The sequence below is a fragment of the Oncorhynchus mykiss genome, chromosome 2 (genome assembly GCF_013265735.2).
Source record: "Oncorhynchus mykiss isolate Arlee chromosome 2, USDA_OmykA_1.1, whole genome shotgun sequence".
In the NCBI taxonomy this organism is placed as follows: domain Eukaryota; kingdom Metazoa; phylum Chordata; class Actinopteri; order Salmoniformes; family Salmonidae; genus Oncorhynchus; species Oncorhynchus mykiss.
Genome location: NC_048566.1, coordinates 33816910 through 33833779, shown reverse-complemented (window position 1 = coordinate 33833779; position 16870 = coordinate 33816910). Strand labels below are relative to the sequence as shown.

The following is a 16870-nucleotide window of genomic DNA, read 5'->3' as shown; positions in this document are numbered from 1 at the left end:
CTAGGCAAAGATAGCAGAGGAGTAAACAAGCTAAATTTAACCAAACACTTCTGCCCCAGCCTTCACACAACCCAAATGAGGAACAATGATATTTGTCTGCTGTAAAAAGAGGATATATTGTATCCTCTCATGGATGTTCTTGGACTTTATAAAGAAAGCACTGGGTTGTTGCTCACTGTTCACAGGAAGTGTCCTCATTCTGGAGAATCTTGACCTCACTTCCTGAAAGCTAGGTTTGAACATTTCTGTTTTCAAAGGAGGTCTTGGTTGAAGGTTCATCTCAATGTGCATGAGGCATTGCTTTTCTGTGAAAGCTTGAAATTGTAATGACAAGATACAGAATGTACTGAGAGTGTTTTCATCTTCATTCTCATTCAGTTAGTGGAATTCCAGTTGTCATTCAAAAAGTGTCACTGAATAATTGACACGCACAGCTCAAGACTGCCATGCTACTTACTGCTTATCCTACAGCCATGCTCTCCCATCAACCACTAACGTAGAGCTTCAGACATTCTGGAGCTGTTTGAACTCCTCTGAGCTGTCGTGTTATGAAAAGTCAGACTTTTCAAAAGCATATTCTTTAGTTATATCTCATTAGATCGATGTAGATATGGGAGGGGGCGGGGGGGGCGGGGGGGGGGGGGGGGGGGGGGGTTCTCTTCAGATTTCTGCTGTGAGAACCAACACAAGACTCCACTGAGAAATCATCAACCCTCAAATAAACCTGAAGGACGAGAGTAGCCTACCAACGGATGACTTATCCTCAGCTATCGACAAACTTGGGGAAATGCTTGCTAAACGGTGTTCATTCGACTCCGTTGGGCTATCTGGGTTCTCTGAAAACCACACAGAAGAAAAAGTATCGTATTGACAAAACGTCTTCTCTAAATAGTCATGTCAAGGTTTGAGCCCACCTCACCAACACACACTGGTTGGGTGTGCTTTCTCCATGAGCCTGTCTCTCATACTGTGTAAACGGAGTCAATCGTACGTAGCACTAGTCGTCTCTATCTGTTCTCTTTAATAATATATTCATATGTTTTTCAGTCAGTCATTCTCCTGCCTTTTACTTATTTCATAATTCATGGGAACACAGGTCTTGTCCTTCAAGAATTCAGTACATCGCTTGTGAAGTATGTAGGTATCACAGCGTCAATTGTATATATAATAATCCTCTGTCTATAGCAATCTATTCTGGTCATTTAGAAACAAAAGATGGTGTTTCGCAGGCACTGTAAGCAATTCATTATAATAAAGATCATAGACACATTCTGTAATTATTGCAGATCTGTCTCATATTTCACTCATACGTCTGAGTTGTTAGCGAGGTCCCAGGCATTGTTTCCATGGGTTCAATCATTATAGTGCCGGGGATGGTTTCCATGACGATCTACCACCTGTTGTTTGGTGGAGCTCCCATCTGCTGGGAGACTGAGGTGTGAGTACAGGGCTTTCTGTAATGGGAGTTAATGACTAGTGAAGAGGGTGTGGATGATTAGAGTATCTGTTTATTCATTTAGGATAGTGTCTCTTGATGTATCCCACTGGCCCCTTCAGACTCAGTCTGGGGAATCAGTTAGAGTTTGGGGTCCTATTGTTTCCCACATGTCTCCCTAACTTTTGTTACTGCAAATGCTAAGTGCATCTCTATGGAAAATATGAGGAAGAGTAGAGTTATTTATTACTGCTATGTAAGAGAATGAGATGATTCACACCGTGTGTGCAGGTGCAGACACATGTTTTACAGGGCCGGCTGCACATAGAAGTGGATCATCTACTCTATACAGTTGTGAAAACACTTAGTGCCTTCAGAAAGTATTCACACCCCTTGACTTTTTCCACATTTTGTTGTGTTACCAGTCAGAATTTAAAATGGACTAAATTGAGGTACCCCATAATTTCGTAGTGGAATTATGTTTTTAGACATTTTTACAAATTAATTAAACATTAAAAGCTGAAATGTCTTGAGTCAATTAGTATTCAAACCCTTTGTTATGGCAAGTCTAAATAAATTCAGGAGTAAAATTAGCTTAACAAGTCACATAATAACTTGCATGGACTCACACTCTCTGTAATAATAGTGTTTAACATGCTTTTTGAATGACTCTCTCATCTCTGTATCCCACACATACAACTGTAAGGTCCCTCAGTCTAGCAGTGAATTTCAAACACAGATTCAACCACAAAGACCAGTAGGTTTTCCAATGCCTCTCAAAGAAAGGCAACTATTGGTAGATGGGTAAAAAAAAAGCAGACATTGAACATCCCTTTGAGCAAGTTATTAATTACACTTTGTATAGTGTATCAATACACCCAGTCACCAAGATACAGGTGTCCTTCCTAACTCAGTTGCTGGAGAGGAAGAAAACCGCTTAGGGATTTCCCCATGAGGCCAATGGTGACTTTAAGACAGTTAGAGTTTAATTGCTGTGATAGGAGAAAACTGAGGATGGATCAACAACATTGTAGTACTCCACAATACTAACCTAAATTACGGAGTGAAAAAAGGAAGTCTGTACAGAATAAAAATATTCCAAAACATGCATCCTGTTTGCAATAAGACACAAAAGTAAAACTTCATTTTTTTTTGGGGGGGGGGGCAATTTCTGAATACAAATCGTTATGTTTGGGGAAAATCCAACAAAACACACATTTCTAAAAACATGTTCCACTTTGTCATTATAGGGTGTATGTAAATGGGGGAGAAAAAATACATGTAATCAATTATGAACTCAGGCTGTAGCACGACAAAATGTGTAATAATTCAAGAGGTATGAATACTTTCTGAAGGCACTGCATGTGGTTTCTCAAGAGGCCTGTGTTCAGCTGAAAAACATGTAACACCTCATTGATAGTTTTACGCAGCCACATTTTATCATCAAACATATTTGAGTTCACAGCCTTTGATATGGGGCTTGTACTCAGCCCTGAGGTATACCACTATATTGTCTACTACTGCACCGAGGTGTTCTACTCCATTGGGTTATTATTTAAAATGTTGGACCTTTTATTTAACTAGGCTTTAGGTATTGAGTTGCAGTTGGTTCTCCGTACCAAGGGCACTACATGAGATGTTTAAACTGGTGATCCCAGAGGAATGCCGGGGACCTAGGGCTGTTTGCATGTCATTATCAATGTGGATACCGCCTTCCACCCACGTACAATACAGAAACAGACACGCACACAACCTCCGCCACCCACAGCTAACCAGACAGACCTACCATACAGCCTTGTGGTTTGTAATATCTCTCTATATGGAATGATATGATCCCCATAGTCATAGTGGTGGTGATTTATACATCTAGTACAAACACAGACGGTAGGCATTATAAAAACTATTTTGTTTTTCACTAAGACATATTACCCATGTTTTCCTAAGAAGAAATATTCTCACAGCTGGAGCTATGGTCATTGGTATCCCTCCCCAAAACATTCTCATACATTATATAAACCAAGAACAGAAGTAAAGAAGATTATGGACTTGAGAGTAAACAGAAATGCATTTGATGCCAGGGACAAGGTGCCTGTAAATAAGGAATGTAAATCTAGCCTTGTTGAAGGGGTCTAATCCTTATGTTAATCACAAGCTACTTTGTCAAATTCTAATCTCCATATTTTACAATTCAAATTTTGGATCTTCCAATCAATTGGCGTTGAACACTTCTCTTATTCAAGTGTGGCTTCTTTCAATGGAACCCTAATGTCAGAAAATGTTGTGGAAATGGACTCCAACCTAAAGGGAGGAAGGAGAAACTCTTGTACTGTTGTGGAGACAGACTTGGGTTCAAATAGTATTTGAGATCTTGAGTGTTTACTTGATCCTGCCTGGAGTGCCAAGTGGGCAGGGTTTTCACTTTTGGGATTTTTTTCCCGATTGGTTCAATTGCGGCCAGGCAACCTCTGTCAAACACAGCTAAAGTATTTGAAAGATTCAGAATACTATTTGAACCCAGGTCTGCTGTGGTGCACTGCTGAATGTCGTCAATGGACTCATATGGGCATTGATAAACGCCTGCTTATTTAACACTGCTTGTCTCTCAAGAGCTGCCCGTCTCCGAGCAACAGGGCTGTCAACAGATCTACTTTCTCAGAAAACTTGCTTCAGAGACTTCCTGTCAAGAAAATCTGATGGGGGGAGAGACTTAATTCCAGAGAGCCCTTTTTTTCCTATTTATAAACCTTTTTACTGGCAGAACAAATTACAGGTAGTTTTCCGTCCATCAAGTCGCCGAGCGCCTTTTCATTTAGCCGTCGTAACGTACAGTGTTTAGACATTTAAAGAGGGAGCTTTTAGTTAACTCTGTGCTTTTCCACTCTTTTATAAGCTTATGTCTGGTTGTGCTGAGATTGAAAGTAGCAGGGGATGCATATGTACATGGTGATCTACAGATGGACGCTTAAATGCACTGTCTAGACTTCAAAAGTACAATTACATGAGCATTTTAGCAGTCCTTGTTGGAGACTCACTGCCTAGTCAAACGACACACTAAACCAAAGCTCTTCATCGATTATGCCTGCTTCGGACGGGTCCAGTCTCTCGATGACCGCCTACTCTTCTCATGATGCAGTCTGTTACGGTGCCACTGTGTAAGTTGTCATAAGACTTGCATCACCTTGTAATAGCATCTTGCAAGCTAGCAGTGACTCTTCCTCCCTCTGGAACATGACCCCTGGCAGTAGTTCAGTTTTAAATGATTAGAATGTGGTCATCTTCAACACTGTATCTGAGAAGGGAACAGGAGCAGGTTATCTCCCACTTCGCCAGAGCACAAGGTGTGAATGCCCGTGTGTGTGTGCGCGCGTGTGAGAGAGCAAGCATACATGTGTGTGTGTGTCTGTCTCTTTGTGTGTGTTTGAGAGATTGTGTGCTTACCGGGGTTGGTGTGCCTAAGTCTTAGAGAGCGTGCATTTTTGTTTACTTCTGAGCGAGTGGCGGGCCAATGCACAGCACCAGCAGGCCTCTCACAATGACTCATTAGTTAGGTAATTAAGGCACAAGGCTGTGCCCCCGGGGCTCCACAGTGGAGCACTGTGAGCTAGGACTGCTAATGATACTAGGCCCAGAGCAGAGAGAGATGGAAGGAAAGTATGGTCCATAGGTTCTGCTCTCCACAAAGGAGGGTGGTGGGGGGAAGAAATGGGGGAGAGGTGCGGACAGGGGACCTGCCGGCATTTTCATTATGGGTCTATGAAAGCTAATGACATAGGACAGGGCCTGGACAGGGGATACGGGTCCAGAGGTTGTGCTCAGTGGAAAGAAGGGTTCAGGGAGAGTATTTTAATTGGACACAGATGAGGGTATGAGAACTTTGGATACTTACTGTATACTGCAAGGGTGGATTAACACAGACTTTAAATGGTCTTCTGTGGTCATTTGTAAGGCTTTATGAACTGCCGTAAACCCCATAGGTATCCCCACAATTCACGACCATGTACTCCCGTTAGGGGAGAAATAGGAAAGGGCCTGGACAGGCTATTGTCATTTTGAGCATGGTGCTACATTAGTCATTGTCCTTTGGATGACATATTGTAGTATCCTAATCAAATTACAATATGGAGGCCCCTTCCTGTATGGTTTAAGGATATTCTACTCTACAGTATGCATATCGTTTTGTCATGCAAAACACCACTTCCCATACCCTGAACTCATAGCAGCTAACTTTTTCAATTGAATGAAATGATACTATAAACTTCAAGTTGTTTGTACATCAGTTTGAATATGATATTGTCCATAAGCAAAATGAGTTATTAGTGTGGTAGGAAAATATACAGCGCTTTAATTGTGATGAGGGAAAATGATGCTGAACAGCAGATAGGGAAAAGTGAAACCTTCTTCCTGCTGAGTCCTAATAGCTAATTTATTCCGGGTCTATTTTTCCCCACTCAAGTTTCATGCAAATCGTATTGAACCATGTCCCCCAGTGGCGGAGTACCGAGTGTCGGTGGAGCCCACACGCTCAAATCTCTCAGCTTATTAATTTCCTATTTACTCATTTCATTTTTAATACATTGACTGATGGAAGTGCAACAGCCGAGCTCAACGGTGCTTACATGGAACTGATGGTAGAGGGCAAATGAACAATTGAGCCGGTGTCATTATAAGGGATGTCAGAGTCTACACATGTCTTAATGCTGTATGGCAAGTGGGGTGTATGATGCTATTATATTGTAAACATATTGGCACTGCAACATTGTATCATTAGAGGATGTCAAAATAGTGACATCTACCCATTGTAGTTAGAGTATATTTCACCTGGGCTGACATTAGTTGAATGTCACCTTTGATGACATATGCCTCGCATTATATAATTAAGTGATACTGCCCAAGAAGCCAGTGTTTGGAGGATATATTGGCACGGGTGTTAGGCACGAAACGAAGTCAATGTCACGGCTGGCTGAAGGACTGGACCAAGGTGCAGCATGGTAAGCGTACATTTTCTCTTTACTAAAAATGACGCCGACAAAACAAAGAACAAAACCAAACCGTGAAGCTTTGGGCTATGTGCCCTGAACAAAGTCAAAGTTAACTTCCCACAAAACAGGTGGGGGAAAAGGGTACCTAAGTATGGTTCTCAATCAGAGACAACGATAGACAGCTGCCTCTGATTGAGAACCACACCCGGCCAAACACATAGAAATAGAAAATCATAGAACATAGACTGCCCACCCAAATCACACCCTGACCAAACCAAAGTAGAGAAATAAAACGCTCTCTACGGTCAGGGCGTGACAGTCAAACACTGGCTTTAAGGACATAATCACCTTTATACAACGGGTTACCAACATATTACAATAATGATTGACATTTTCATTAAAAATATATATTTTTATGATTTTATTCATACAATTTCACCCTTCCACAAGAAATAGTCCTGACACAAATCTAGGGTTGCTACCCAAGCTGTTCGTTCTATCGGTTCGGTTGCCAGAAATGCGACCCAGTCGTTCAGTCTTTTTGTTGAGTGTCTACGGACGCGACCCAGGAATTCATTCTAAATGTTCCATTGCCATATTGGCTGGCAACATTCTTATCCCTTGCTTGCTAGCTAGCCAATTACGGCTAACTTACAGTCACGTTAAACAGTGTAGCCAGAATAACAACGAAGTAGCTGCATTAGCATTTGTTTAAGCTGTTTAACATTTCTTTAAGCTGTGACATTTATTTGGATACATTCATAACAAGGAGCTGATGATGCACGATTTCACCTGGCATAGAAAATGTGCTTTCTCGTCAGGACACTGTTGTTCACAGGAGCTAGCCAACTACACAGCTAATACAATAAATTCAAACTGAAGCTGGAAAGACTTCAAAACGTTCAGACTTCCCAATTCCCAAAACATTCATTACTATGGGACAGCTGGAGGTTGAATTTGAATATTGAAACAACGTTGCAAATGTTGGAGAGACAGACAGCAAGGTTTATACAAATCTCTGCTGTTGAAATCTAAATGTTAGTCTAAAAGAAATGTGAGATAATGTCTTGATGCTTTTTATAGTGGAGATCAAGTTTATAAATTGCCTGGCTGGGCTGATGAGACAGCAGATTGCGCAGCCAGATGGAACAGAGTAAATAGGCAATTTAACGTCATAGATTTAGTCGGTGGTAACTTGTGGAATAGACACCGTCTGGAATACGCCTGTATCTTTGTAGAGACTGAGGGTATTGATACACTATCCAAAGTGTAATTAATAACTTCACCATGCTCAAAGGGATATTCAATGTCTGTTTTTTTCTCTTCACAGATCTACCAATAGACACCCTTGTTTACCAGGCATTGTAAAACCTCTGATCTATGTGGTTGGTTGGTTTGTGTTTGAAATTCACTGCTCGACTGAGGGACCTTACAGATAATTCCACTTTGACATTTTGGGGTATTGTGTGTAGTCCAGATAATTAAATCTAAATTTAATTAAATTACATTTCAGGCTGTAAGACAACAAAATGTAAAAAAGTCAAGGGGTGTGAATACCCAGGTGAAATATACAGCCTCTGTGAAATATACAGTGCATTCGGAAAGTATTCAGACCCCTTGACTTTTTCCACATTTTGGTACGTTACAGCCTTATTCTAAAATGAATTCATTCATTTTTCCTCATCAAGCTTTTTTATTTACCCCATAATGACAAGGAAAAAGCAGGTTTTAGGAAGTGTTTGCAAATTGATCAATAAAAAAACACTGAAATATCACATTTACATAAGTGTTCAGACCCTTTACTCAGTACTTAGTTGAAACACATTTGGCAATGATTACAGCCTCAAGTCTTCTTGGGTATGATGCAACAAGCTTAGCACACCTGTATTTGGGGAGTTTCTCCCATTCTTCTTTGCAGATCCTCTCAAGCTCTGTCAGGTTGGATGGGGAGCATCGTTGTACAGCTATTTTCAGGTCTCTCCATGTTCAAGTAAAATGTAATAAAATTGTATTTTTCACATTTGCCGAATACAACAGGTGCAGATCTTACCCTGAAATACTTACCAAGCCATGAGGTCGAAGAAATTGTTCGTAAAGCTCTGGCTGGGCCACTCGAGGACATTCAGAGACTTGTCCAGAAGCCACTCCTGCGTTGTCTTGGTTGTGTGCTTGAGTGTTGTTGTCCTGTTGGAAGGTGAACCTTTGGCAAACTCCAAGCGGGCTGTCATGTCCCTCTTACTGAGGAGTGGCTTCTGTCTGGCCACTCTACCATAAAGGCCTGATTGATGGAGTGCTGCGGATATGGTTGTCCTTCTGGGAGGTTCTCCCATCTCCACAGAAGAACTCTGGAGCTCTGTCAGAGTGACCATAAGGTTCTTGGTCACCTCCCCGACCTAGGCCCTTCTCCCTCGATTGCTCAGTTTGGCCGTGAGGCCAGCTCTAGGAAGAGTCTTGGTGGTTCCAAACTTCTTTCATTTAAGAATGATGGATGCCACTGTGTTCATGGAGACCTTCAATGCTTCAATCCTTCAATGCCTTCCCCAGATCTGTGCCTCGACACAATCCTGTCTTGGAGCTCTACGGACATTTCCTTCGATCTCATGGCATGGTTTTTGCTCTGGCATTCACTGTCAACCTTGGGACCTTATATAGATAGGTGTGTGCCTTTCCAAATCATGTCCAATCAATTTAATTTACCACAGGTGAACATCTCAAGGATGATCAATGGAAACAGGATGCACCTGAGCTCAATTTCGAGTCTCATAGCAAAGGGTCTGAATAATTATGTAAATCATGTTTTTCTGTTCATTTTTTCACTTTGTCATTATGGGGTATTTTGTGTAGATTGCTAAGGAATTGTTTTAATTTAATACATTCTAGAATAAGTCAAGGGTTCTGAATACTTTCCGAAAGCACTGTATATCACTAATGTATTGTGTAGTAGGACCAAGATGATTGAAAAGTATTTGAAACTTGTTTGGATCATCATGTTCTTGGGGATGACTCACACACAAGAAAATGGCTTCATGTGCACATGTGGTCAATGCCAGGCAGTTGCCATGTAAAGAAGATCAACTGAACTAATAACTTTTTATTTTTTTTACAATAATAGGATCCAACAGTTAAACTTATTTTCATCTAGTATGGCCTGTGTGTGGACATAACCTGGAGAAACAGATAATATTTTTTTTTAAATCCCACATTTTGTTTACTCTTCATTGTTAAATGGGAGTATTTTGTTTGATGACTCTGTGCTAACAGAATTTGACAGAAAACTAATTTATTGGCTGTCAGCCAGGAGCCTTTTCTTTCATTATTTATCAAGGTACGATTCATTTTTTCCCCTTCTGTTTATGTAAGTTAATTTATTTTCTGGGTAAACAAAAAAAGGGAAAAGAAATTGGCTTCCAATTTGTTGATAACGTTAACCAGACTGCCTCAGTCTGAATATGGGCTTTTCAAACAAGGGCCCTCACGTTTACGATATTAAACGCAGACATTGACTTGAGATATACATATACTGCACAGAATCTAATCTGAATTGATCTACTTAAAAAAATGGGTTTCTGTATGGATAACAGGGTCTTATTGCCAAATAAACGCTCTCACCGCATCACACATTTTTGTGAGACCTCACATTACCCTGCACTAGGCTTCAAAAGAGATGTTTGAATGATAAATATACATATCGGTTGGTCACCGTATGACGGCTTTTGGATTCGATGTCAGGATCAGCTCTCATAGCGATTAGAGGCAACTTAAAAAGTCCCCTATGGGTGTGTTTCCATTGGCTCTTCATGAAAAACATATTCTATATTTACTCATCTCAATGGAGTGTTCAGAAAGTAAGCAGAGAGAATTCTAGTCACGTTATTATATATACACCATCTCACAGACCCAGCATACATACACAGCACAGAACCAAGCCTCAAGGGAAAGGAAAAAGAGTTTGTGGATCATCAAAACAAGAAAATAAAATCACAGATCACAGAAGGATTAATTACATTTCCAACGGCAGTAGGGCAGAAAAGAAATGATGTTCCACACATTTTGAGAGGGTGGCCTATTTCTTTTCTCTGTCATGCCTTTTAGCTCTGGAAGCTCCTGTATTGTGTTGGAGTAGGACAGAGTGTGATTGAGAAAATGTGGGGATATTTTTAGCCAACCAGTTACTGGCCTGAGGGGAAAGAGGATTTTTTTTGTAGCTGTTTCACAATGAACCTCTGGTTCCATGCCCAGGAGAGACTTCAGATCCTCACTGAATCAGCTTTCATCTCCTCCACAATGCTGCTGTTTCCTGGTTGGCATTACAAGCTCCACTGCTCCCCTTTCCTCTATTGTTGTTCTGGTGATATACTGCAGGGTTTCCCAAACTCGGGCCTGGGGCCCCCCGGGTGCACGTTTTATTTTTTGCCCTAGCACTACAGAGCAGATTCAAATAATCAAAGCTTGATGATGACTTGGTTATTCGGCCCAGGACAGAGTTTGGGAAACCCGATATACTATACTGTTAGTCACACTATTGTGTTACAGTAGTGTGCTATAGACTGGTAGAACAATTGAGTTATTATATTAATTCACAGACACTCAGTTAACACAGTGAAATGTATCAACCAAAGTAAATGGCAAATAGAAACAGGCACATTATGTCTTTTTGATTTGTGGTTTGACTGGGAAAACACTAACTTCATCATTTCGCTTGAGAGAACCCATGTCTGTAGCACCATCACTCTGTTGGATCTATTCAACCACAAATGCTAATGTGAGAGTTACACTAATTTTGTCCTAAGCATTTTCTTGTTGATGACATGAAGTTGTGAATATTTCTCTATGACCAAATGATCCTTCCCTGACCGTGACCTCTCATATACTTTCCGTTCCGACGTTCCCATGGACTTTGCCTTTTTCTTCCCACTTTATGCCGCATTGATTCCAATTACAGCAGTGACATTCCCACAACTTGTTTCACCCCTCCTCCCTACCTCCATCCTGCTCTTTGTCTTGACTGTCTCCCAAGCGGGCAAACTGTTTGGACCTGTTTAAATGTCGCCTCACAGCGTGTTCTGGAGCTGTGGATGGCTTGGCCGAGCTGCTTGGATTGTGCTGAGACGACTAGGCTTAAAATACACCCCCCTCCTTCTCCCCCCTACGTCAAAATATCTGGTCACTCAGCGAGTCTACTATCTTGTTAATTCCAAGCGTCTGTCTTCACCACTGCTATTGCTATTGGGAGGTTAAGCCCTGTCGAGAAGGCATCAAAGCTGTCCTCGGAAAGCGGCTCGTATCATAGAGCTAAACAATCAGCTTTGATTGGATTTTTATCCTGTCTTATTAACTCTCAGACCAGGGAGCCTTAGCCAAAGGCATGATGCTAATTGCCAAAACAAACTGAAAATGCTCCGTGGATCAACACTGACATCCGGTCCTGCTTACGTTTGGGTTGTTGTACTGCAGTAAAGTATTATGACATTTGATAGGGATGTTTTCTGTTAGGCAATTTGGTTGACCTCCCTCCGTATCTCTATTTGACCTGGTCATGGATGAGTTCAACTAGATTCCATTTGAATGTAACCTTTTTGTGAGACTTTTCTTGGCTGTACATGATAGTTCCCTGTGTATGTTTAAAATTCCGAAGGAAGACCAACAGCCGAAACGCTTCGGTTCTACTTTTAACAATGAAGCTTTTATTTATTGAATTCCATTGTCCTCCAAAGGTTGCTGAATCTCCTCTCTGTTTATCACTTTTACCTGAATTTGAGTATCATTCACTGGACTACTACTATAGTCAGTACTATCACTATAACTTCCACTACCATGTCAAAACACCTGAACCAACCACACACACGTTCTTCAGAATCTGTACCTTTTCTCGTTCCCTGTCTTTCAGATGGCTCATCTACACTGTGTCTTTCGTCTGTGCGGGAGCTCCCAGCCCAGCTCCAGGACCTGTACCAGCAGGGCTTCTCCCTAGTTGCCGTTCACCCCTTCATTCATCCCTGTGGCTCCGACGCAGTCAGCCCCCAGCACCAGCTCTACAGGGCCGTGCTGATCCGACTCGATGATGGGTACGAGTATATACACATTGCACTTATTCAGAGCACCTTCATTGACACAATTAGCAGAAGCCTTATCCAGGGTCAATACATTTGTGTTTATGTAAGCTTTGTCATTACGTAATATGTACAGCAAATAAAAATGTATATTACTACATGGATGTAGACATTGGTATTGCAGAGGTTGTTTTGGGCTAGCTGTCACAGGGCTGTTGTTTTGGTCGTTAGCAAGCAAATAATCTCTTTCCAAGCTTTTGATGCTCCGGCCAACATGTGGAATGGGCCAAAGTCACAGCTGCCTCCCCATGTCTGCCCTCCACCCGGGCACCTGTCAGCGAGCCCTGGGTGAGAGTCAGCTTGGATCAGGGCATGGTTTTACTCCAAGTGTATGTGAAGGGCATGGTGGGGTGGTGCTGGTAGTGGTGGTTTCCGGCTGAAGCCCTGTCTGGCTTGCCTCGTGTGCCCTGTGTTCTACCAGCTGGCTGTTATGAAGGACAGCGGTTTCATGCGTGTTAGGCCACATGCAGGTCTGTCTCTGGGAATGACTGCCTGTGTGAAGCAGAACCAGACACTCACTAGTCACTTTCCCCACAGAGAGGTTAGAGGGGCAGCAGTTGAACCTCTCACCCTCCCCTCTTAACAGTGTTTTATGGCCTGGTCTGTTCTCTCTCGTGGATCCAGAGCCCTGGGGTCGGACAGTGACGCCACACTCCATAAATCCCTGGACTCTCCTCTCGTTGAATTATGATCCAGGAATTAATCTCGAGATTCCTAAAATAAATAATTCCAAACATGGACAAATCATTCCTGCACATTCCTCATTGTATTGGGGTTTAGGCTCCGTGCCCTGTTATTCTTGTTTTGTGCTTCCTGGTTGCCTAGTGTTATCTTGATAGGATCAAACCATTTGGCTGGTACAGGTGGAGGGTTTAGTTAGTTGTAAAGCACAACAATCCATCCACTCAGGTGGCTCTTGCCTTCTTTCTAAAGACAGCCTGTGCCCATTAATGAGCTCCTATGGTCTAGGGAAATACATCACACCTCTCTCCCACTGTCTCTACACAAAAACCACTCACAAACAAGTTCCAGACACTAATCCTATGCTGGGAGCACATAAATATTGATTTTGTATGAAAAGGGATGGATGAATGGGCAGCAGCATGGTTTTTACACACCGACATGGTTGCCTTCCTCTGAAGGAAAAAAGAGAATATGAGGAATAGAAAGCGGTAGAGAGAGAAAACAAGATCACAGCTGGAGTGTGACCGAGAGAGCGGGAGTTAGAAAGAGAGAAAGGGGAAAGGGCTGCCATCCTTTGATGGCTCCGGCCAAACCGTCCTGCTTTATCTCAGAGTCTGTCACCGTGGAGACGGCTGCTCACATCAGCACCAGCCCCGGGGGGGAGGGGTGGGATAAAAGAGAAAGAACAAAAAAAAAATCAACCAGGTAGCATCTTCCTCTCCTATTCCCTTGTCAGTCCCTTGAATCAGGGAGCCAAAACTGCAGATGACAGCGCAACCATTCATCACTCTCCCAAAGCAAACAGACCCAAAAGTGTCTTCTTCGCTCTGCAGTGCGCTATGCGTCAGCTGGAGACAGACAGAAGGAGAGACAGACAGAGGGGGAGAGATAGTGTGTGTGTGTGTGAGAACCAGAACAAGAACAGCAGCTAGGCTATGCTTAGCAGCAGCTGGATGTGCTGTGTTTAGTATGCACACAATGTCTCTTTGGATACAATCCCAACCAATTTTCTACAGTATTAGCCCCAATTGTAAAGCCTCAGTGAACAAGGGTATAGCTGCACAGTAGTGTGACATTGCAAAAGCTTCTAGAGACAGGAATTACACAGGGGCGGGTAGCTTATATAGAGCTGGGAGCCAGTATTGTTCATGTTAAACACTGTCACCTGGAACAACTATTTAGTTCAAGATAAACTCTCAAACTTGTATAATTTCAGCCAGTAGTTTTGAAAGTGGCGCTCACGAGCCAAAAGTGGTCCCTTTTTTGTGTGTACTATGTCATCAAATTGGGTACTACAGTACGTCATTCATTTTGTATGATATGTTATGTCCTGCAAATATATTTTCAATCCAATATGTACTATAGGTTCCGAATTTGTTGTGCTTGAGGTCCTGGAGTGCATCTTTAAGTAGGCCATAACTTTAAAAGCCTGTTGTCTCTGACTGTGATTTGTCACTGGTGACCGTGGTAACCTGCTCAAATCTGTGGATCAGAGAGAATGGATAGGACCATTTTAATTTTCAAATGTCAACTGTCAAATTTCCCAATGTTCAATTTGGTTGCGGCGTAGAGGGGTTACAGTTCAGCAGGCAGTGTCTGATGGGATATATTCATCATCTATTGGATAATTGTAGAATTCACATGCGCTCGGGGAGAGAGCTGTATGGACCAGAAACCATTAGAGGGGATTCGTCCAAAGAAATTATTCATGACTCTGTGAAAAGCTGACATTAGAAAAAGATGTGCTATATTATTAAAGGCCAGGGATGAAAGATTGCTAAACACAGGTTCGATGGTGGAGCCTGACCGAGCCGTTGTCATGGAAATTGTGATTTTTGGAATTGCGATTTTGGCGCCCGATGTGAGGGCTTCTGGGTTTAAAGCTACATTCTGGGTTTCAAAAAACTTAATCACGCCCAACTATATCAAGAATTAAAATAACCATCCCCAGATTCCAAATCCCAGAATGTGCCTTTAATAGTCCCTGTGGTCCGGGATACAGAACCTTGAACGGTTGAACCTGACTGACAGTGCAGCTGAATAGATAGCAGCAGCAGTCTGCATAAGGAGTGGGAAGTCCGGCAGACGTACACCCAGGAGGAGGCTGCAGTCAGACCAGCTGCAGGCTGGAGCCAGGCATGCGTTTGACACTTACTCTAGCAGCCTGGCGGTAGACAGCAGATCAATGGGGTTGAATGCAAGTAACCTGGTTCACACCGAGAAAATGGACTGCAGGTGATGGGGATATTTTTAAAGAAGTCCTTACCGATGGGAGACTAGTTATTTTCTCCCACTTTGTCCATTATGGATTTGAGCCCTCTGTCACGGCCGTCAAAAGAAGTGGACCAAGATTCAGCGTGGCGAGCGTACATTTTCCTTTTTATTCAAAATGTCTCCAACAAAACAACAAACGAAATAAACAACCATGAAGCTTACAGGGCATTAGTGCCACAAACAAAGGTAACTACCCACAACGAAAGGAGGGAAAAAGGGCTACCTAAGTATGGTTCCCAATCAGAGATAACGATAGACAGCTGTCCCTGATTGAGAACCATACCCAGCCAAAACATAGAAACACAAAATCATAGAAAACAAAACATAGAATGCCCACCCCAAATCACACCCTGACCAAACCAAAGAGACATAAAAAGGCTCTCTAAGGTCAGGGCGTGACAGTACCCCCTCCCTCCCAAAAGGTGCGGACTCTGGCCGCAAAACCTGAACCTATAGGGGAGGATCTGGGTGGGCATCTATCCGCGGTGGCGGCTCAGGTGCGGGACGCAGACCCCGCTCCACCACTGGCTCACCCCACTTTGGTGGCACCTCTGGTGCGGGGACCCTCGTTGCCGACCCCGGACTGGGGACCCTCGCCGCGGGCGCCGGACTGGGCACCCTCGCCGCGGGCGCCGGACTGGGCACCCTCGCCGCGGGCGCCGGACTGGCACCCTCGCCGTGGGCCCCGGACTGGGGACCATCGCCGGGGGCCCCGGACTGGAGACTGTCGCTGGGGGCTCCGGACTGGGGACCCTCCCTAATGGGAGGAGGCGTATAGACAGCCTGGTGCGTGGGGCTACCACGCACAAATGTCGCCAACAAAACAACAAACGAAAGGAACAACCATGAAGCTTACAGGGCATTAGTGCCACAAACAAAGGTAACTACCCACAACGAAAGGAGGGAAAAAGGGCTACCTAAGTATGGTTCCCAATCAGAGACAATGTTAGACAGCTGTCACTGATTGAGAACCATACCCGGCCAAAACATAGAAACACAAATCATAGAAAACAAAACATAGAATGCCCACCCAAAATTACACCCTAACCAAACCAAATAGAGACATAAAAAGGCTCTCTAAGGTCAGGGCGTGACACCCTCCAAGTTTACAGATCCTATCTGCTTTTCATAACTTCAAATTACAGAACAGGAAAACAAATAGCAAGAATTCAGAGGTTTTCCTTTACATTGGCGCTTCACGGTGCTGTGAATTGCACAGTAAGTTTGCAAAAACATTTGCATCCAATGTGCAGATTTTCCTTGACACAGTTTGCTACTGACATTTGATCTGGGATAAGTTGCATAATGATGGGGGACTGGCGTGACAGTGACGTCTGACTTCTGTGGGGTTGTTTTTGACTGTGAGAGATGACTCAGGTTCCCGCTGT

The 16870-nt window shown here is 43.0% G+C and overlaps 1 protein-coding gene across 2 annotated transcripts in view; it reads left to right on the top strand.

Annotated features, from left to right (window-relative positions):
- LOC110487899 (raftlin) overlaps positions 1-16870 on the top strand; it is a 71573-nt gene that overhangs the window by 16986 nt on the left and 37717 nt on the right. For both annotated transcript variants that reach the window (XM_021559825.2, XM_021559819.2), the window contains exon 3: positions 12302-12479. In XM_021559825.2, coding sequence (XP_021415500.2) covers positions 12302-12479 — 178 coding nt within the window. The remainder of the gene's footprint in view (positions 1-12301; positions 12480-16870) is intronic.